Consider the following 22,966-nt stretch of genomic DNA (forward strand, 5'->3'; position numbering starts at 1 on the left):
AGCAAACCTCAAAGAATATACCAAAATCTCATTTCAACTGGGGTTACATTTATTCTCATCTAAGATTGGCCTACATAACATATAATGGTCTACATTATTTTAAAATAAGAATATAAAAGGCCACAGAGATGTTGAAGATGTGTGAGAAAATGAAAAGGAAAAGAATCCCAGTTGGTGACATTTCATAAAATCCCCCAAGTGGGGTACATTTAGCAGCAGGTGCTGCCAGTCACAGAAGTTTCTGCACACAGTGGTGTGTATCATATTGCCAGAACACTCTAGCTTTTACAGTAATACACAGTACATTCATCCGAAAAAGATATTACGGTATATTTTCTTATGCAAGAGCAATAAATCAGGAATATTATGCCGAGACTAACAATTTTTTTTATATTAAAAAGCCACAAAGACAACTTTTTGGTCATGAACGATTGAGTGTAGCGTAACCTTGGGTAAATAGAATAACCATGTAAAAACAAAACATTGTAATAATGATCAATTATTCTATGAGATCAGTCTACTATAACCAATATTTGGCACATTTTTAGAGCCTAGAAAGTGGTCCTTTTCATATTTTAGGTTAAAAGAACATTTACAACAATTGCTATAATACATGAATTCTAACAAGAGACATAAGCCTAAAAGTGACATGAACGTATATTTTGTCACCGGAAATTAGTAACACTATTAAATAAGAATAACATTCAGTAAAATCAAGTTTCGCTTTAAGAAATGTATATTCATATAAAATAAATCTCTTGCTTCTCAGGTTAATACAGGTCTCTCCATCTTTGATGAAGGCTGAATCGATCCAGTCACACTAATATCTGCAAGTAAAACAACAGAAAATTATATTTTTTTCCAGAACTGTTCAGTCTGGTATGAAGGATATTTATACTATAAAATATGTTTTTTTAATGACTTATATTAATTACACTAACATTCAAAATATTTTTTTGAAAGAAATGAACACCTTTATCCGGCAAGAATACATTAAAATAATCTAAAGAGACAGTAAAGTCATTCATAATGTCACAAAAGATTTGAATCTAAAATAAATTCTTTTGAACTTTCTATTCATCAAAGAATCCTGAAAATCCACAAAATATTAAGCAGCATAACTGTTTTCAATATTGATAATAATAATTCATATTTCTTGAGCACTAAATCAGCATGTTAGAATGATTGACACTGAAAATTCAGCTTTGGCATCACAGGTATAAATTATATTTTATAAAATATGCTAATAGAAAACATTTGTTTGTAATTGTAATTAGGGCTGTCAAACGATAATCGCATCCAAAATAAAAGTTTGTGTTTACATAATATATGTGTGTGTATGGAGTATAATTATTTTCTATATATAAATACACACACATGCATATATATTTAAGAAAAATGTGTTATTTATATATAAAATATTTATATATAATATAAATTATATATAATATAAATATACACAGTATATACATGCAAATATTTCTTAAATATATACATGCATGTGTGTGTATTTATATATAGAAAATAATTATACACCATACACACACATATATTATGTAAAAACAAACTTTTATTTTGGATGCGATTAATCGCGATTAATCGTTTGACAGCCCTAATTGTAATATTTCAAAATATTACTATTTTTACTGTATTTCTGGTCAAATAAATGTAGCCTTGGTGAGCATAAGCAACATAAGCAAAAAACACCACACTTTTGAACAGTAATGAATGTTATACTGAAAAGCTAAACTAATACATTTATATAATTGAAAAGTTTTGTTTTAGACTAATATGCTGAAGACAATTAGCAGTTTCACTGGTTGTGGTATGCAAGACGTTTATTGAGAACCAGCAGAGGGCAGTAAGTGACCAAACATTTTAATATTGGGTAGTCCTAAAATAGGACAATGCCAGTCTGTCTTCATCACATTAGTACAGAACAGTACAAATGTGTACATTCTGATAGTACAGACGGTATAGTGATGCAAGCTGTTTTAGAAAACATCTCATACCTGTAGTAATTTGGTTTAAAGGGTCCATTCTTATTGAGGCCCATATATTTGGCCTGCTCATCTGACAGCTCGGTAAGATGGGCATCGAAATTGGGAAGGTGCAAGCTGGCCACATATTCATCTGAAACACACATGATTGATCACATTTAATGCATATAACTGATGTATTTAAGTTGCCAGCAGTGGTGATTGGTTCAGATAACTCTTACCCATCTTCTTGGGCAGCAGGTAGACATCCTGTTTGTAGCGACCTTCTGGTGCATTATACAGCTCTATTAGGGCCAAAGCCTAACATTAAATGAAGAACACAACAGCCTGCGATCAGAGATGTTAAATCAGGCATAATAATCACACAGCTGTGCAACAGCACTCAGAACCACTAACATAAATGGATTAAATGTCATCTGTACACAGGGTGCAAACTCACTTCGGCTAAAACTCAAATGGTGACAGGTTAAATTACCTGGGTTGTGGCTGTGATTGATAGCACAAATGAGGGGACTGTTGAGCAGCTCAGGTTCAAGAGCCGGCCCTGAAAAATAGCACACAAATGACTGAGATTTACTGGGCTCCACCAGGAGAACGCACAAAGGAAAGTGATTTATCATGGTGGGCAAATTAGAGAAAAACCGAGGCTTTGGTTAGGGTGCTATGGACTAGAATCTTATGTCATGGTACAAATCACCATTTAGTAGGTTTTATTGAAATGCATGGATTTGATAGGAAAAAAAATATTTTGATAACAAATAACCATGTGGCAACACCAATTTCACCAATACATACTTAATTTCATTTGATTATTTACTTGGATGCAAACCAAAACATATGATTATTCATAACATCTGTTCAAAAGCAGTGTTAAAAAGACACTAATAAACTAATATTATTTTTTATAATAAAAAATACACTATCATTCAAAACTTTGGGGAACAGTAATATTTTTAAATGTCTCTTATGGTAACCACGGCTGCATTAATTTGATAAAAAAAAATGAAGTTAAAAGCTATTATGAAATATTAATAAAATTTTAAATGAACTGTTTTCTATTTTAATATATTTTAAAAATGTTATTTATTCCTGTGATTGTAAAGGTGAATTTTCAGTCTTCAGAGTCACATGATCCTTCAGAAATCATTGTAATATGATGATTTGATGCTCAAGTAACATTTCTTATTATTATCAATGTTGAAAACATTGCTTAATATTTTTGTGGAAACTGTTACTTTTTTTTTTAATTCTTTGATGAATAGAAAGTTTAAATGAACAGCGTTTATTTAAACTTTATAAATGTCTTTACTGTCACTTTTGATCAATTTAATGCATCCTTGCTCAATACAAATAACTGATTTATAAAAAAAAAAACTCGCTGCACTCAAACCTTTAAATGGTAGTTTATAATAATGCATAAATTTGCTCTGTAACCGTGAAACAACTAAACTCTGCATTGTGTAGTACCTAACAGCACTCTTTAATAACAACAACTTGCTGACTTGTTTGGGACAAAACGTTTCTTTGTTGCACTCATGTATAAATAACGTAAAGTGGTTCTAAACCTCTGACTGCCATGCAAATACATCTAGCCTAATATAAACAGTAGAGCCCATCTGTCACTGCACTCATCCCTACTGGCACTCATTCATGAAAAAAATGAGGAAGGAGGAAAGACCTCTGCCAGTAAAATCACTCGTTTCCCGTCAGGCCAGATGACGTGGTCGACCTGTGAGCGCACCCTCTCCCAGGTGAGCTCTGGAGTCCGCAGACTCGCCTGGAACAGAGAAAGAACAGACACACATCAGCGCACACAACTAACACTCGCTTTAACAGGCTGATAAACCTACAAAGTCACATTCAAGTCAAGTCACGTCACATTTATTTATACAGTGCTTTTTACAATACAGATTGTTTAAAAGCAGCTTTACAGAGATAACAGGAAATAATGCAAAAAAGTTTGTTTCCAGAAGAAAATAGCGTCACAGTCCAGTTTAAGTAAGTTCAGTGTTGTTTCTTTTTTGTTTTAAAAAAGTTATTAATTTAGTTAATTTATATATATATAGCCGCTCTGGAGTAAACCATGATGTCATCGTCCAGCTCAGTTCAGTTCTTGTATAATAGTGTCAATGCAGGCAGATTAATATTATTGTTGAATATTAAATTAGGCTAAATGTTCAATTTAATGTCCCCAACTAAACAAGCCAAGCCAATGGCAACAAAGGTGGAAAAAGGTGACAGTGGCAAGAACAAAGCTAAAACACACACACACACACACACACACAAAAAGAGCAATCACTATGAACACAGTCAGCGGCTCAGCGCACTTCACTTTGTTGTTGGAAACATGTCGCTAAGAGGCTTTCAGTGCTGCTCATGGAACATCTACAGCTGTTGACGTTAAAATTCTTTCCCTGGACTACATTCAGTAATAAAGTACACTACAGTAAGAGCAAATGGAGCCTCCTCATAAATAACTCAAAAATATTTTCAACAAAACAAATATAAATGTGAGGGAAGGCGATACAAAGAAGTCTTGAGACTCACTCACCACATCAATCTCAGTGTTGGAATGGCCCATGTTACAGACAATACAGCCGTTCTTCATTCGATCCAAGTGCTCCCTGGTCACCACATTTTTGTTCCCTGTAGAAACAAAACATTTTTCAGGAATCTTCAAGAAACCCCAGTAGACATTATTTGTTCAAACCAAATAAAATTTGTGAGTTTACAGTGCAGCAGACGTGTTCCAGAAGTACTTTTTATTACTTTAAATTACTTTTAATAACTTACAAATCATTAAAAACAGACCTACTGTGAACTATGATGTTGTTAATTCATGCTGTATGCTTCTGTTGAAGTCTCTAAGCCCATATTATTGCTTTACTTTTTAACTGTAATTTTTTTTTTTATAATAATTGTGTTTAACAGTGAGATCCTTGGTGGGAAAACTACATTACCCATGATTCTGCAAAGAAATCTCCACCAATCAGAGATTCACAACTAGTGAATCATATCAAAAGAACACTTTCCCATGAAGCCCATGAGAATTTCCATACCCTCTCAAATATGCAATGAACTTAAAATATATAGCTTCTATATACATAATCAGAATCTTTAAAATAAATAGTTTTATACTTAACCATCATTTGTAATTTAATAATATAATTTGCAGTGCTTCATCGGATTGTAGGTCTTTTTTTTTTTTTTTTTTTTTTTTCAAATCGAAGTTTGTAATGTTGTGATTCACTTTTAACAAAGACTTTAAAAACCTTTATGGGGAAAAATAATGGGAAAAATACTTCCGGAACCAACACTGCTGAAAAAGTGGACAGACACTATTGCACTCCATTAAAGAAAAAATAACAAAATTTCAAATATGGAACCAAAAACAGTGAAACAAATATTTCCTTTTACATTTAAAATAATACATGCATTATTTATTAATGCATGTATTATTTTAAATAATACATGCATTATTTATTAATGCATGTATTATTCAAAATAATACATGCATTAATAAATAAGCGTAAATTTAATACAAAGCTGTGCCTTTGACTAGCAGAGACCACACAGAAACCTCAACAACTCTCTACTGTTTATACACAAATATTTGATCTCTTGGAGCAAATATTATTTTTCCCAGACTACTTCAGAGTATCCCAGAGATCAGCTACAGCTGTCAAAGGGCAAACCGTTTCACAGCAGCTTAATGCAAGGGCATTTGGGAGAATGTGTTTGTGCTGATAAGAGCTGAATGAAACAGAGGAAAAGGATCTGGAAGCGAGCCAGCTGTAACCAGACGTACCCGTGCAGGTGATAACCATGTCCATTTGGCGAACCACCTCATTCAGCTTCACCACTCTGAAGCCATCCATACTACGAGGGAGATAAAAAACAAACAAAACAAAAAACAGATCAAATTCAACTGGTATCTCATATCTTTATACAGGCAGTGAGGAAAAATGTGGTGAAATATTCTTGATAAATAAGCACTTCAGCTTGTTCACAGACTTTCTGTGTAAAGACTTCCTGTGGCCATGTGTTTGGCTAATATGGGGAGCTAATATTATTTGCAGAAGTTTACAAAAGTTGTTTGGTACAAATGAAGCTGAAATAAAAATTATTAGATGAAAAATATTAAACTAACATAAACTAAAATTATAAGTGTTGTAATGGTAACTAACTGAAACATAATAGCTGAAGTACTGAAATTACTAAAACTAAAATAATATATAATATAATAATAATAATATAATAATAACAAAAGCATATAACAAAATTACTAAAACCTAATGTAAATTTAAAAATAAAAGCTAATTAAAAATACTAATAAATAATATTATATTATATAAATAATACTAAAATAACACTCCACTTGGGTTTTATTTTAAGATAATTTTTGTCGGTGGGTTTGTCTTACCAAGCTTGAAGAGCACAAATAGGGTCGATCTCTGTCACGCAAACAATGGCTCCAAGCGCTTTCAGAGCTGAACAACAACCCTTTCCCACCTACACCAGAATCGGTACAAGAATGAAAATAAAACCCACAATCGTGATGCTTATAGTAAATAAGGTCTGGCAGTTAAGTGAAATTTAGAGATTATTTTTTGCATTGTGCAGATTATCTAGACTCCACTGTGGGGCATTTTACAAAACACAGATGTTGACTGACCTCTCCGTAACCACAAACCACCACCTGCTTCCCACCAAACATCACATCTGTTGTTCTCTTCAGACTAAGAAGAAAGAGGAAGTCAACCATGATTATACTCTATGATAAGTTTTAGTCATGCTTAGTAAGGGGTCTGAGAAAGATATGCTAAATAAATCAGAAAAGATCTCAGCATTGCAGGTGTCTTACCCGTCCAAGATGGACTCCCTGCAGCAGTACAGATTATCAAACTTCTGCTTGGTGACAGAATCATTGACATTCATAGCGGGAACACAAAGCTTGCCAGCTTTGGAGAGTTGGTACAGCCTAACAGAATGAACACAAAGAGACAAATTTGATTCAAACACAAATATGTTTCTATTAGGGCTGTCAATTAAATATTCAGATTCAGATTAATCTCATTATTCTGATCATATACAGATTAATAATAGAATAAAAAAATTAAAAAAAAGATTTGTGTCATTGTGTTAGGTTATTTGTGTGGGATGATAAAAATAAAATAAAATTGAATTAATTTTTTTTTACATTTTAAAATTTTAAAAATACAAAAAATAAAATAAATTTAAATAAAAATGTCCTACAGTCCTCCCTTACCTGTGTACACCTGTAACACTCTCCTCCACGATCCCACGTATTTTCTTAAAGACACTGGGATACTTCTTATACACCCAGTGGGTCAGATCGCCACCATCATCTAGGATCTGTTAAAAAAAAGAAAAAGAAAAATAATGATGATTACTAGCCTGCAAACACAAAGGAATCATGATAATTGTTTTGGAGATTAAATACTGATTTGGCAGCAAATAAAGTGTAATAGACGCAGTGTGCTTATTAGTGTAAATAGTGGTAGATGTGTTTTCATAAAGTGTAAAAAGCAACAGTTAGCATCTTTGTTACACTTTGCTACAAAAAGCAATAAAACGTATTCACACAAAGTGTAAATAGACATGATATACAGTTTTTTACAATGGGTAAATGCAGGGTGGAGTTACTGAAAATAATCTTTGCAGACAAGGTTGGTTATTTGCACTCAGTATAAACAGACACTGCCCATTAATTCAGTTTTTTTTAATATATCTCTAGATATTAAGCACAGAACATTATACCATATTTGCCTGCCATCCTTCCATGTTGACACAGCGATCGATGCACCACCAGAAGTCGTCTTCCGATTCACCTTTCCAGGCAAAAACTGAAACACCTTTAAAGGGCACGCAATAAATACATAGTGAGTCCAGAATATCAGGACACATTGGACCAGGTTGGAATTGATAGTTTAGAAAATAGTATAAGTTTAGAGGGTTGTTTTACCGCTCTCTGCCAAAGCTGCTGCCACTTCATTCTGAGTGGAGTAAATGTTACAGGCAGTCCAGCGACACTGAGCGCCCAGTGCCACAAGTGTCTCGATCAGGACCTGAAAGAAACCAGTACAGCATGTCAAACACATGGGAAAGCAAACAAGAGTAACACGGTGTGTACTTACATTTATTTGTTCTGCAAATATACAGTACTGTGCAAAAGCCTTAGTCACACTAATATATTCGCCCCAAAGAAATGGTTTTAAGCCAGTTATTTATTTTTCTGTAGTGTTTCAGTAGGAAATATCAGTTTAAATTTCCAAATATTAATTTTGCCATTAATCCAGTGAAACTTTTGTAAGCACAAGGAGTCTGACAACAGCCGGTATGATTCACACAGAGATCTGATCTCACCATCATCAAGTCCATCTGTGATTAGTGATTACATGAAGAAACAGAAAAAAACGACTACATCCAGAAGAGCTGCGCCAACATTTCCAAGACGCTTGAAGAAACCTTCCTGCAAAGCTACCTGAAAAACTATGTGTAAGTGTACCTGGACAAAAGTCGCTTTAAACGCAAAGGGTGGTCACACCAAATATTGATTTGATTTAGTAAATAGAAGTTAATTGCTAAATAAAATCTATTTATTTCATTATTTTTGAAAGCATACTCACTCCTTGTACATACTAATGGCAATGGCAAAATTAATGTTTGGAAAAGTAAACTGATATTTCCTACTGACACACTACAGCAAAATATACAAATAACTGGCTTAAAACCATTTTTTTGGGTGAAAATACTAATGTTCCTAAGACTTTTGCACAGTACTGTACATTCAGCACTGTGGTTTTATTTATTTATATGGAAAAAAAAAAAAAGTAATACAAAGTATCTACATAGCGCAGCTGATTGGACGCTGTGGCATCAGCAGCCAATGAGCTTGCTGCTCAACATTCAAATACTTGACATTGTTTGCTGTTATCAGTCTACAGAGCGCTTTCAGAAACCCTCACCTTCCCCAGCTCCACCTGTATAGATCTGCTACGGGGAGTTATTTCATGTATTTTATATGTGCAGCAGCAGCATTTCTGTGAATGTATTGGTAGTAGCAAGTCTATGTAACTATGGTTACTTTTGCTTTTTTTTTTTTTTTTTTTATCTGTTGATCATTCAGCTGGGTATTTTAATATAGGCAATGCTGCTACAGTGTTATTTTAGGATTATTTATAAAATATTATAGTGCAGCAAACTTTAGGATTTATCCAAAAAATTAATTTTGTGTTAAAATCAAAGACTGGTTGCAGAGGAAGAGTGTGTTTGAATTAGTGCGGCCCTGCGGAGAACCTACAGCAGTCTGTGCAGTGATGTGGGTACAGCCAACCACTTTAGCCCCGGCGAGGGGTTTCTCCCCCTGAGCTCGCTTCCGCAGGGAAATGAGTGCAGACATATCTGTGAATATGATTGAGACAACAGTTTGGAGATGAGTCAACTTTATTAAGGAAGGTACAGTCTAGAGTCCGAGACAGGTCAAACCTTTAAAGGAATAGTTCACCTACAAATTAAACTTGTTAGTATTTGCTCACACTCATGTTGTTCAAAATCTGAATAGTTTTCTTTCATCTGTGGAACATACATACAAACACAATGAATGTGGACTAAAGCTTTTAAGCTTCCAAAAAGGACACAAAAGCATAATTAAAATGGTCTATTTATGAATCATGTACTATATTCCAAGAAACATTGTGAAAGAGACAGAGAGAATGTTATTTATGGATCACTGAGTCAGTGAGTTGTGACATGTCTGTGTTTTTTTCTGAAACAAAGCTATTTGTATTCCTTTAGAAGTTTTAACAACATTCTAAATTTCTCCTTTTGTCTTGTAAAGAAAATAACCAAATGATAGGCTTTCCATTTTTGAGCAAACTGTTCTTTCAAGTACTGTTTGTATGGACTGAGTTGCTGGCATTAAGATCTTGACCCAGTTATCCCTTTAAAAAAGATTAAATCAATTAAATGGAGTACAATGACTATTCCTGACAGCAGCAGCTGTTACCAAACCTTGTTTACTTGACAGTACTTACACACCTACATTTGTGTTCAACCGGTGCAACAGATTTCCAGAGTCAACAGTACTTTACTTAAACCTTAACATTAATTTATACATTTTGACAGAACTAGTTGAGAATCAATTCATGTTGATTTCACACATCAACCTGGCACAGTATCAACCATAAAATGTGAGTCTCCTAACCTTGCTCAGCGATCTCGATCTCCCGCCGACCAAACTCTGCCTGCTTGATGTTCTTGACGCAGAAGTCGCTGCTGCCCTTTGAGTTGAGCTGGCTTTTCTCACGGGGAGACGTCTCATCATCCGAACTGTCTGTGTATGAGGCCGCTACAAAAGCATGGAGGCACATTTTAGTGGAGATAAACTCCAATGAATGCATTCAATTGTGTTTGCAATGAAACATGACATATGAAAATCATTCTTGTGATCTTGTTTTGGCAATTGTGTTTCAGCAGTCTGCTATTGGGGTGGGGGGGTCGGTCTGCAGTCACAAACATGTAGGAATGTTTATCCCTCACTTTTGTTGGTATTACGATTTAGGAATGTGAATTTGTCTGATCCACAGCCAACACTACCAAAAGTCTGTAGTTCCCACTTTAAGCTGGTCTGGGATTATATTACACAACACACAAACTAGCATGAACAAGAAATAAGCAGTTTTGGGCCACAATAATGTTTGTTGACATGCAGTTTCTGCAATAAACCTAAACCCATTAATGTACTAAAAAGGTCTTAGACCTAAAATGGATACATTTGCATGCATTTAACGCTTCACGCCACATGGCAATGTTTGTGTTTTTGTTCTTCTGAACTCCAGAACTGTATTGACATGAGGGTGGATGAGGGTCAGACCTGAACTGTAGCTGTCTGTAGAGGACTGAGAAATGGAGCGAGACAAGGAGCGACGGCCGGTCTTTGTAGGAAACTTGCTGAACTCCTGCTTTTCCTCTTGGTTGGCAAACTGAATCTGCTACAGTAAGATGGAAGTATGGAAAAAGAGAGGATGGGGGAGAGACAGACACATGAACATGTGATTTCATTAGAATGTAGTTCATATTTACTCAAAATAAGACATATATAGCAGATATTACTTTATATCATACTACATTTACCTTAATAATACAAACAGCAATCTCTTTATATTTCATGTAGTTCAAATTTAACCAAACTATAAAGATTTAACTTTGAAATATAACTACTGAACATTAAATACACAGATTCAAACATGTACAGTCTTAATTTAGCACAAAAGAACACTATAAAAAGCATCTGCTCGCCGCTGTATTGAAATATTTTAAAATTACATAACAGATGTGGGGAACCAATCTCATCAGGGGATTTCAGTTCCATTTCAGTCATTTTAATGATGCATAACTTTAAATATTCATTGGATATGTGCTTGCAGGGTGTGTACTGCTGTTTTCTATGAGTGTGCACTGTGTGATCTTGTTTGGTGGAAAATGCAGCAGGACCTGACTGTTAAATTATAGCTTGAGTATAGTTTAAGCAGCCAGATGCTTTGAACAGATCACAAGCAAACTGTAACTATAGTGTTATTCTCTGCAGTAAATACTGAGTTAGCACTGAAATAAATGCAATTTTCTTTCCTGTGTTGTTGTATTTCGCCAAAAGCATTTAGTGTTTGTCCAGTCAGTGTTTTGTGTATGAATGCACCTTGTAAGGAAACACACCTTAAAGGCTCCATAACATCATGTCTAATCATCTAGAACACATTCATGAGAACTTTTGAGAACAAGCAAATATGTAGTGACTACAATGGTTCCAGACAGTAAGTAACTGTCTCATAAGCTGAAAAAAGGGAGGAAATGGACATTTATAAATGAAGGTGCGCCAACCACCCGTTTAGACTCTCTTTATTCTTTCCACAAACCACTGAACGATTCGCAGAGGATTTTGGGATCCCATGGACAGAATTATGGTGCATTTAAAGTTATCTAATTAGACAGACATGTGATGCGAATATTTGAGCCTTGATGCTCCATATATTAGGTGGAATGATATTTTCATCCTATAAAAAATTTTTTTTTGAAAAAAGTCAGTAATATTTTGGGCTATTTTCCCAGAACAGAAAGATACACACACACAAAAAAACACTTTTTAGGAGAACATTAGCATATAAAATGAGCTCTAAGCTAACACATGGATTAAACCTAACATTTTTACTTTTAGCCTACATTTTAGTGTCATTGTGCTATTTAAGTAATATGAGCTGAAAGTTGAAACCTTACAATGCACATAGGCTGACATAAACATTAATGTTATCATGAGGGGCAATATTTAAAATACCCAATGAACACAGATCAGTGTTTCACATTACACTTCATGAAGGATGGGGAGGATCGGGGCATCTGGGCTGGGTTTCATGGCAGACTATTAGATTAACACAGTAATATGCAGGTAAATCAAAGAAGCAGAGCTCTGGTTCTGACTGCTCCTTCTTTCGACCTGATTTATGTTTCTTTCATACACATATTACACAGATATCTCATCTACAGACATGGATCACCAGCGGCTCAGCTTCAAAGCATCTGCAGACCCAGATTTACCATGAAAAAATAAGCAGGAATATATGGCTGTGCTTTAGCAAACAGGGCACTTTTAAAGTTTGTACTTTTCATTGCAAAATGAGAGTCAGTAACAATTAAATGTAAACCTATTCTTGCAAAAGGTGTGTTCACATTTTACACAACATTTTTACAGTCTTTAGAGAAATTGCATGAATGTAATCCAAAAAAAAAATAACTTTATATTAACAAACAAAAAATGTGGTAACACATTTCATACATTTAATTTTAGAAAAAGTTACTGACAAAACAATGTATTATATGTCGATATCTATAATAATGTGTGTCTTTAACCGATTTAAGTCTTACAAATTTAGTCTCTTGTATACAATACAGCTTATAAGCTGTATGTGTTCGAGTCACTAAAACAAACTGATTCATTACAGTCATTTGTTTGAATCGAGCTGTGCTATTCATGCTGTACGTTTTTACACCAAAAAGAACTGACTCATAAAGTCATTTGTTTGGTCAGGTGATCGGACTACACTGGTTGCACTGAAACTTTCTGGCTGCATCCGAAAACGCTTAGCCTACTTTTTAATTACTAATTACTTCGCGACCATTCAAATAGTATATTGTATGAATGTGTGTAGTATAAATGTAATTCGGACCTACATTCGTCATGTTGTAATTTTCATGTGAACTACAGCGTCAGTCTGTTCAGCAGTCAGCATTGATTCAATGCTGTTCACAAATCATCTCCCATGGGCTCATGGGAAAGTAGAGTGTCCACTGGATCTGCTCTTCAATTTCTCGCTGGAAGTAGTAGTCTAGGTCATCTGGGTACTTTTTACCTACTGTTTTATGAATACTGTGAATTCGGACATAGTGTTTCACATACTATTTTTCAACTACTATATAGTAGGTAAGTATGTATAGTGACCTTAATCAGTGACATCTATCTGAATGTGTGTATGTGTGTTTGTGTGCGGTTATAAGCAGGCAAATAATCCGAGCACCTAATATATTTACTGTCCAAGCGCACCACAGACAGATAGAGAGGGCAGCACATCTTATCTGTGTTGTATTTAAAAACATGAGATTTCGTAAAATGCATCTGATGATAGTCTGGCTACTACATCCTTTAAAAATGCTGGGTTATTTTTTTAACCCAAATGCTGAGTTCAGCCTGTTGGATAATTTTATTGGGTTATTTGTAATATTTTCCCTAGTTGCGGAGTAGTTTTTTTGTAACTCAGCTACTGGCTCATTTTTACTGTTAATATAAATGATAAACCCCTCACATACCAAGCTAGCGCTGGGTCAATGTAACCCAAACCCAATGTTGGGTAGTCTGTACCAGACCAGTTAAAACTGGATACATTTGTCAACGGTAATTTTGTGTTCTGTTCTGAGAGAATGAATGAAAGAACGAATTGTATTACATTGTGTTCATATCAAATTACTACTTTACAGACAGAAAAAAGTCTGTAGTCTCACATTTTACCTTTTTTGTCTACATGCGGCTACATCGCAGCTAACGTCTGCTTGGAACGCTAGCCTTCTACAAACTCAGCAAGCATACATCGAATCTACACTCAAAGTGAACAACGTTTCAGCTCCAACCAAAAGAATGTGCAACCAGGGCTGAAACACAACCCAACATCGCTGTCATATGTAACAAATGCGCTCCAGACTACAATAGGAGCACTATTGAACTACTAGTGCACTAGCATCGTGGCTGTTGTCGCACTATGCGTTTTACTGGTTGAAACTTGAATGTCTGATGAGGAGGGACAAAGTAAAGCTGTTTTTGATGTAACTTTTCAAACATGAATATATAAGATTTTCATTTAATGAATTGGAACATTGATACCAATTGATTAAGATTGTAAATACTGAAGCCAGTTTTCTTTCCACAGATTCCCATTGGCTGTTCTTGCTGCTCCTGTCACACCCTAAAACGTTTACTAAATGTTTTTTTGAGTATTTCATGATTGTAAAAGACTGATTTGCCATTGAATAAAAAAGTATTGTATATGAACTGTTCCTTTCCTATATTATTTGTATTATTTACTATGAAAAATATCAGGTTGACTGACCCAGCACTATGTCAAAAAACAAACCCAGCAAATGGGTTATTGTATAAAACCCAGCATTACCCAGTGTTGGGTTGCCAAATAACTCAGAAAAGGTTCTTTTCGACCCAGCTTTTTTTTAGAGTAGGAAAGGGTTCTGGAAAGTTCAATAGTACTTGTAAATCTGATACTTTTTCGAAGCAAAACAACAGATCCCTCAACCTTACAAAACACAGCTGCCATCACAATTCCTACTGTGAACTATAGACAATATGGAGACCAAGAGGAACGTTTTATTGATTAGAAGCTGCTCTTTCATAGCACTTATGGAGACAATTTATTTTTAAAGTATAATATTTTAAATATTATTTTCTAATACACTGCCATTCAAAAGTTTGGGGTCGGTACGATGTCTTTGAAAGAAGTCTTTTCTGCTGACCAAGGCTAAAATTATTTGATCAAAATACTTACTGTACTTATTATTACAATTTAAACTGTTTAATAATATATTTCAAAATGTAATTTATTCCTGTGATGGCAAAGCTGAATTTTCAGCATTACTCCAGTCACCAGTGTCAAATGATCCTTCAGAAATCATTCTAATATGCTGATTGAAGCTCAATAAATATTTCCTATCATTATCAATGTTGAAAACAGTTGTACTGCTTAACTTTTTTGTGGAAACTGTGATACTTTTTTTTTCAGGATTCTTTGATTAATTGAAAGTTGAAAACTGAAATCTTTATTTTGTCTTTAAAATGTTCCGTTTCATTTTTTTTTTATTTAACGCATCCTTGAGGAATAAAAATATTATAATTAAAAAATAATATATATACATATTCTACTGAGATCTTTCCTATGAAGAGATTTTCCTAAAACTGCTCCATATTGCACGACTTCAGATTTCAGTTTGATATGAAGTGACCCACTACACAGTTTCACATTACTCAAAACAATCAGCAATCTACTTTCCAATCCCAGAAAATGTTCAGTTTCCCCTGCAGCATAGCTTTAACGCCATCATAAATAGGTTTATCTGTTATCTAATACGTGATTTGCCAAGCAGCATCCAAGTCCTGAGTTTAGGTATGTTTGGACACAAAACAGGGGGGGCATGCCAGTGAAGTTGACACAACACACAGCTGATGTTTCAAGGAAATTGGAGTGATAATAAAAATGCCATAGCAAGGCGGTATTGTGGCCCAAAGGCAGAGCTTTGAACTGAAAGTGCTTGAAATAACTGGACAGTTATGATCAGAGAAGAGATGAGTATTATTCTTCAGGTGAACGCTATGAACCCTGATGAAGCCTCATAAGCATTAACATTACTTTCAGCTCATTTCACTGATTACACTGTCAGCTAAATTATTAAATTGTGCTATATTCTTTTTTTAACATGCTGGCAATGTGCTGTAATTATCCAGAGGGCTGTGGATTATGTTAAATCAGACTTTAACTGCCCTAGCCAGTGTTACGTAGCAGTATAGTCCAATGTAAATGTCAAAAGACAGTTCAACTGACAGCACATGACTGTGGCAGAAGTAAATATCCCTGTTTGACACAGATTAGTCAGACGTATAACTTCACCTTCATATTCTGAGTAATAATTGCTTACGCCTATTTTAGTCCATGGAAAACAGCACATGGTGTCTCAAATCTTCCTACTCAGAGAAGAACTGAGAACTTGATATATCAAAAATTATACATTTCCAAGAATCATTCAGTGTCCTGACACATTGACAGGGATTTAAAATAACATCGCAACAACTGTTTATTACTGTTTATAAAGGTGAGTGCGACATATCAATAAACTCTGCAGGGGCAAATTTAAACTATTTTGATGTGTGTGATTTATACACACACACACATACAAATCTAAACATTACAACAAATAAATCAAATATTTGTCTCTTATTTTAACTAGTTTTTCCCCTCAATATTTATTAATATATTGATATATTTTAGAAACCAGACTGTCACCAAGCAAATTCAATCTTGTTTTGCTGTGTCCCGCTGTAGAGGATGGAAGAGAGAGTAATGAGGCACTTACCCTGGGAAAGTCATAGCCATGGTTCATGGTCCCTGTCTGTGCCGGCTTCCTCTGGCCTGTGTGCCTGTGTATTGTTACAACTGGTGTTTCACCAATGTAGTTTTACACACGGGCGGGTGCAGGGGGGGAGAGTTCTGTGTGGAGTTCTTACAGCGGACATGAGGGTATGGGAGGTGACAAGGAAACAAATAAATCAACCACTCACAAACCCGGTCAGCCTACTTTTGCTCTCTCTCTCTCTCTCTCTCTCTCTCTAATCTATTGCAACCAATGTAAGGGCCGTCGGCACGTCTGTTTGTGGTGACTGAATGCTTCAGGAATACTAAAGGAAGGGTGTATTTTTTGCCGCAGAGTGTTTTAATCCAAATGGTTCTCTCAGTGACTCTCCTGCAGAGTTTATTCAGGGCGGCTAATAAAACAGGGATCTGGAGGGAATTAAACCATGTTTCTACAAACCCCTAAAGCATCCATTATAGGTCACGTCGGTCAACTCTATTCCGAGATCTGACTAAAAATAGAAGAAAAAGAAATCCATCCAGTTCATTGACTGTTCTGCTTAACAGCTCACAATGATCCATCCTGGTCGAAACAAACAGGCAGTACTAGGCCAAGCGTTAAGCAGACACCGTTGAGCCGTTCACCACGACTCTGCCAATACCTGCTGTAGTCCTAAAGTTACCAGCCTGGCTTTCAGCCCCTTTCTCTAATCCCAGGCCGAGGTCACGCAGTGTACACTCCACTCCGCATGATTGTCAACAAAAAAGAGCTCTACAGCACTACACATTCTATATTGGTTTTAGGGATGGGACGATTACCGGTTTCACTATAAACCACGATAAAATGTAAAACCGTGTTTGATTATCGCGATTTTAATAACTCACTGTAAATCCTGTCCAGCCAGCAACAGTCTGACATAGGCGCAGCGCGCAATGTTATTGTTGTTGTTGTTGTTTTGTTTTTTTATTCGAGAAGGAATGGCGGAAGGCAGTGACCGTGCTCGGCAGATTTTTGAGGACCAAATCTGAGGTGTGGTCATATTTTGGCTTTTACAAAAGTCCTGAGTGAAACTTAATCGAGGATGGTCACTACAATAGGGGGGGAAACACTTCAAATCTGCCGAGTCGTCTTGTGTGACCATCACCCACTGTTAATAGCGAACGCAAGGCAAGTTAACTTTGACCTCAACACCAAAGCTAAGTTACGTCTAGGAAATAATTGGGCACAAAATGTTGTTTTGAGTTGAAATATTTTATCTCACTCACAAACGTGAAGCTTCCGCGAAGAAAAGTTCGCAGCAAGTGGCTTTGAGCCAAAGACAAACGATCAAGTTCAAACAAGACTATTAAGAGTGAGTTTTTAAGGGGTAATAATGTATATCATTGTACACTTATTACACAGAATTTATTTATTTATTTTACCACATAATTACGGGACATATTGAATTGAGATTCATGTTTTAAATCTTACCTGTTTATAAATCCATTTTGTACAGCGTACAAAACAATCGTCCAAAAACGGAGACGCAAGACGGCAAGTTGTATTTGAATGAAACGAGAGAGCGCGACAGCGCGTCCGTTGAGATACATGGATGTGCGCTGTGCAAAAAATTAGGGCTGTCAATTGATTAAAAAAATTAACTGAATTAGTTAGTTACATGATATGCTGATTAAATAATGAAATTAAACACAATTGATCAATATTAGCCCCCAGATAATTCAATGAAATTATATTACTGTGGAAGATTTAAAACAATTAAAGACATTTTAAAAGTGGCTTTAGAAATCAATATAGTGTTTTATTTCACTACCATTAATCATAAGCCCATCACTGGCCTACAGTCTACATTGATCCATTTACTGTATATATACCAGCTGAATTGTCAGCATCATTACTCCAGTCTTTAGTGTCACATGATCCTTCAGAATTCATTTTAATATCCTGATTTGGTTCTCAATAAACATTTCATATTTAGATATATTATTGACAGATATTATTCTTAATCATCAATGAATCATGAAAAAATATATCATGGCTTACAGAACTACAGAAATATTGCAGCACAACCGTTTTCAACATTAATAATAATTGCCTTATTATCAATGTTGAAAACAGTTGTGCTGCCTAATATTTTTTTGGAGAAACTGTGAATTTTTCTTGATGATTTTTTTCAGGATTTTTGATGAATGCTAGGTTCAAAAGAACAGCATTTATTTGAAATATAATCTTTTCGTAAAAATATTAAAGTATTTACCGTCGCTTTTGATCAATTTAATGTATTCTCTTGCTGAATAAAAATATTAATTTATTTAATCGACCTCAAACTTTTGAACAATAGTGTAAAATATATATGAATAGTTTAATTGTCTATATATGCAAGCAGACTGACCTTTTTGACTATTACTCTAATGGCATAAAAATAACATTTTGAAGAATTTACATATGGAAAAGGGGGCATGATAAATTACCATTAATTGGTGTATTTTCTTGCGATTTAAAAAAAATAAATCACACTTAATTAACAACCCTACAAAGGGTCATTTATATCATAAAGTCCTGACTTTATACACGACTCACAGTGTCATTCTAATGATGACTATAGAGTTTTAACATTAACAAGGTTGATTAACTAAACAGCTGATTGAATGTTTTTTTGTTTTTATTTTTTGCTGCCAAAGTCATCTTGACGTAACTGAATTGCCTTAAAATCGGCATGAAACGGAAGTTGCGATAGCCTTTTCTTTCCTATATTGTGACGTATATCTGAGTAAAATGTCTTCTCAAAAAAAAACAAAAAAAAAACATGTAGGGCAGAACTTGATTTTCTCCATCAGGAATTGATTCGATCGTTGTGGACTTGCTAGTGCTGTGTTCTCATATGAGTGACAGGTTGCCCTGCCCGGATAAATCATTTGTAATAAATACTGCAATATTCCATAAAAATATAGGAATTGATTGTATGGTGACTTTATTTGGGAGTATTGGCTGAGATGTATAATGGGATTTGGCTGAGAATGTGAAACTACTGAAGCTCCCAGTCAAAAAATGATCATTCAAACCACTTGAGTGAATGAGATAATTGGGCTCTGAAGTGCCGATGGTCTAATGTGAATAAATGAAACGCGATCTAAGCTCTCTCAGGTGACTGCTCGGTGTAAAGAGACCCTAATGGCAGCTCAAGCACTGAAGCAGCAACATCGGTCTAAACCCTCAATGCATCTATTCAGCAGAACTGGACGTGCAACCAATAGCTTTCCTGAAAAATACCTGAAATTTGATCTAATCTTCAAAATGATGTGCATTAAGTATAACAATCAAGGAATCAGTAAGGAAACAAAAAGAGTCAATTTTCGTTATGATGAATGGACTATAAAAAAGTATTGGAGAGGAATATATCTATTCAAAGAGACGAAGAAACTAAACTCTCCATACTGTACTAAATCCGTATGATGGGCTGAATGTGTTTGAAGAGAAAACACAGGAGGAGAACCCAAGGTCAATGCTGGGCTCTCAGCAGGTAGGGTCAAATCACGGCCCCATGCCAAGACTCTGTCCGAGAAACAGGAGAAAAGGTTCCTGAGCGGCTCAGTAGACGTGTGTCATATTTCTCCGCTCAGTGCAACTTTCTTTCACAATGTTATCAGAGCCTCCTGCTCACAGAGGGACAAAGCTAGTGGAGGTATGAGAGCAACTTTCTCACACCCTCACACTGTGCGGAAAAAAGGATACAATTACACAAAAACCTGCAATTACTAGGGGAAAGCATTGCCAGTACATATAAACGAGGAAATACATGAGATCAGAGGGTAAAAAATAAAAATGTATCCTATATTCAAACCATTGAGCATTTCTCCAAAAGAGACTTCAGCTGTTGCAAGGTAATTTGTGCGCTAAAAGCCAAGCACATTATGTACATAATAAACCAGCAAATCTCTGTCCCTTCTGGGTGAACGGGATGTCACCAAGTACAACATGTTCCTGGAACAACATTCCAATCAACCAATCAGATTTGAGGGACAAGTTTACAGTTTATGTCAAGTTTGCTTACAACAAGGGTCAGGTGCTTCTACATCAGTGTTATTCACCAATCATTACCCTCAGATTTTATGGATAACTTATGGGTAGTGTTAGGGGTAGGATGACCCTACATTTATTATAACAGGTAAATCCAAAAAAAAGAGAGAGATCTGCTGGTGTAGGACTCCACTGTTGAAGTTGTAAATAAAACAATGATTCCTGAGGTTAAGTGATATTTTCAGTCGCATTCTACTTAGAATTGTCATGTTTAATTCAATGTGTTCATTCATTTGTAATTATTTGTGAAATTTACCAGCAATTTCTGATTAAAAATGGTTTCAAAGTAAATCCTACAGCAATTTTTTAAGAGTGCAAAATGTTGCTGCTGAAAGTTTTAGATCTTCTGAACACTTCATTATTTATTTGTAAAATAATGCATAGGCTACACACTATAACATACTGAGCCCAAATTCAGATTTTTGAAATCTTAAATAGTAAATGTGAACGTCAGCACTGGATTTGATTTGGTGCTGCGTGTAATGCAGCTGAAGAGAATAAGCAGAACAGCCTGTGGCTCTGTTGTATAACCAGCTGACAACTCGATGAGCGAGTGGGCAGAGGAGTGCGCCTCTTTTACCACCCACTCACAACACACACACACTTCAGAGGGTCACATTTACACAATCTGTTGTGTCTTTTTTGCAGACTAAATTATCTATCTATCTATCTATGCTGAATCTTCACTCTTTGAACTGTGTAGTTAAGTGCTCTGACATGTTAGACATCAGGAGAATATTTAAGACATTTTAAAAAGGCTACATTTTAAAAAATATATATATTTATCCACATTTTCTTGAGCTTATATGATAGATTCTAGAATTTGTAAACTGCGGTGGACAAAGGTCAGTTACTCTGACAGATGTGAGAGTTGGACCAGCGCAGGGAAATTTACAGGATGCGGCGAGAAAGAACTAAAGAAACGTTAGAAAAATGCGTCACGTGATTCTAACAGGCTCCTGCACACACCTCTAGTTCAACTCTAGCCAGGGATAATCTTTCCTAATGATCCCAGTAAACTCAATGTCCCAAACTCAAGCGCGATCTTTTCAGAACACACATGACGTGTGTTTAGCCCGAAAAGACACATCCCTCTTACCTTTTTCATAGATTTGTGGGTCGGGACCGCAGTGAATGCGGCGGAGAGCTCGCCGACGTTCATGTTCACGTCGCTGTTCTTCGTGGCTGTCATCGCGGAGTATTTCTCAGCTACGTTTTCGCTCTCTTTAAACTCTTTGCTGGCCTGTTTCACCTCCAGCTTCGCATCCCCGACACAGTCTGTCATGGCAATCTAAATCTACGTTGTTTGCGAGCCGCTGCCGGTGGTTTTACGCGATAGTCCTTCAGCTCTGTTACTGTAACCTTTCGATTCGTCCTTATGTTGCTGAAGCGCTTCAAAAGCTCCGACTATCTCAAAAGCGGAAGGGGTGATTGCGCAAAAACGTCTGAAGGACAGGAATAAACTGTCGAATGAGGAGAGAAAACGGATGCGGACGCGAGTTTATAAGAATGTAATTTCACTCCACGCCGCAGTGGACCACAGATTATTATATTTGACTGTCCGGTTGACGGCTAGCAGCATCAGCGGTGGGCGGGGCGTAAAGGCGAGCACCTGCACGCAGAGGAAGTTGCACGAGAACCGTGTCTTAACGTAATGTGTCACATTTCGAATAGTAAGTCTACCTTATTTTAATCAGTTCTTGTCGAAAATGCGAATATAGGCTAACACTATTAATCCAAATTGAATATATTTTGAAAACGTATTCTTCTCAACTTACTCAAAAAGATAACTGTAAACAAATGCGCATAAGTGACCTGGAAAATAGGCTATGGGATTTAAATAGACAGTTGACACACACACACACAAAATCTTATAATTTACTCACTCTCATGTTGTTCCAAACCTCTATGACTATTTTTTGTGAGACACAAAATGTTGTGAAAGTAAATGGTGAATGAGGATATTCTTTTTGGAAATACACTAAAGAAATTCGAATTAAAAAGATAAATGTTTCACTTAAATTCCTTAATACGCAGTCTTATATATATATATATATATATATATATATATATATATATATATATATATATATATATATATATATATATATATATATATAAACACACACACACAGATAAGTACATGTAAATATTTGTAGGGCGCCCGCGCCCTGGTTAAGAAGCACTGCTTTAAAATA

General features: G+C 35.5%; 1 protein-coding gene across 5 annotated transcripts; it reads right to left on the reverse strand.

Annotated features, from left to right (window-relative positions):
* Positions 1-94: 94 nt before the first annotated feature.
* Positions 95-22,375, reverse strand: ahcyl1 (adenosylhomocysteinase-like 1). Of its 5 annotated transcripts, none has more exons than XM_079897391.1 (17): positions 21,868-22,375; positions 10,897-11,011; positions 10,228-10,371; positions 9,325-9,425; positions 7,987-8,089; positions 7,782-7,876; positions 7,270-7,376; positions 6,865-6,981; positions 6,676-6,739; positions 6,424-6,512; positions 5,809-5,879; positions 4,552-4,646; positions 3,679-3,777; positions 2,476-2,544; positions 2,222-2,300; positions 2,013-2,133; positions 95-827 (listed from the first exon to the last, which is right to left on the reverse strand). In XM_079897391.1, the coding sequence occupies exons 1-17, from the start codon at positions 22,051-22,053 to the stop codon at positions 821-823; spliced, it is 1,662 nt and encodes a 553-aa protein (XP_079753517.1). In that variant the 5' UTR covers positions 22,054-22,375; the 3' UTR covers positions 95-820. The 5 variants fall into 5 exon arrangements, with proteins under 5 accessions (XP_079753517.1, XP_079753516.1, XP_079753520.1 ...); XM_079897390.1 differs by having other exon boundaries at positions 10,897-11,014; positions 21,868-22,372; XM_079897394.1 differs by lacking the exon at positions 21,868-22,375 and adding an exon at positions 18,165-18,247 and having other exon boundaries at positions 10,897-11,014.
* Between the last annotated feature and the right edge of the window lie 591 nt (positions 22,376-22,966).

The sequence above is a fragment of the Squalius cephalus genome (assembly GCF_949319135.1).
Source record: "Squalius cephalus genome assembly, chromosome: 16".
Lineage (NCBI taxonomy): Eukaryota > Metazoa > Chordata > Actinopteri > Cypriniformes > Leuciscidae > Squalius > Squalius cephalus.

Bases quoted from the DNA above. Each gene is read 5' to 3' on its own strand.
- ahcyl1 (XM_079897390.1), bottom strand. From the start codon at position 22,053: ATGACAGACTGTGTCGGGGATGCGAAGCTGGAGGTGAAACAGGCCAGC. The intron at 11,015-21,867 runs GTAAGAGGGATG...ATCTTACTGTAG, and splicing joins CCCACAAATCTATGAAAAAG to CAGATTCAGTTTGCCAACCA. The intron at 3,778-4,551 runs GTGAGTGAGTCT...TCTCTGTTCCAG, and splicing joins CCAACACTGAGATTGATGTG to GCGAGTCTGCGGACTCCAGA.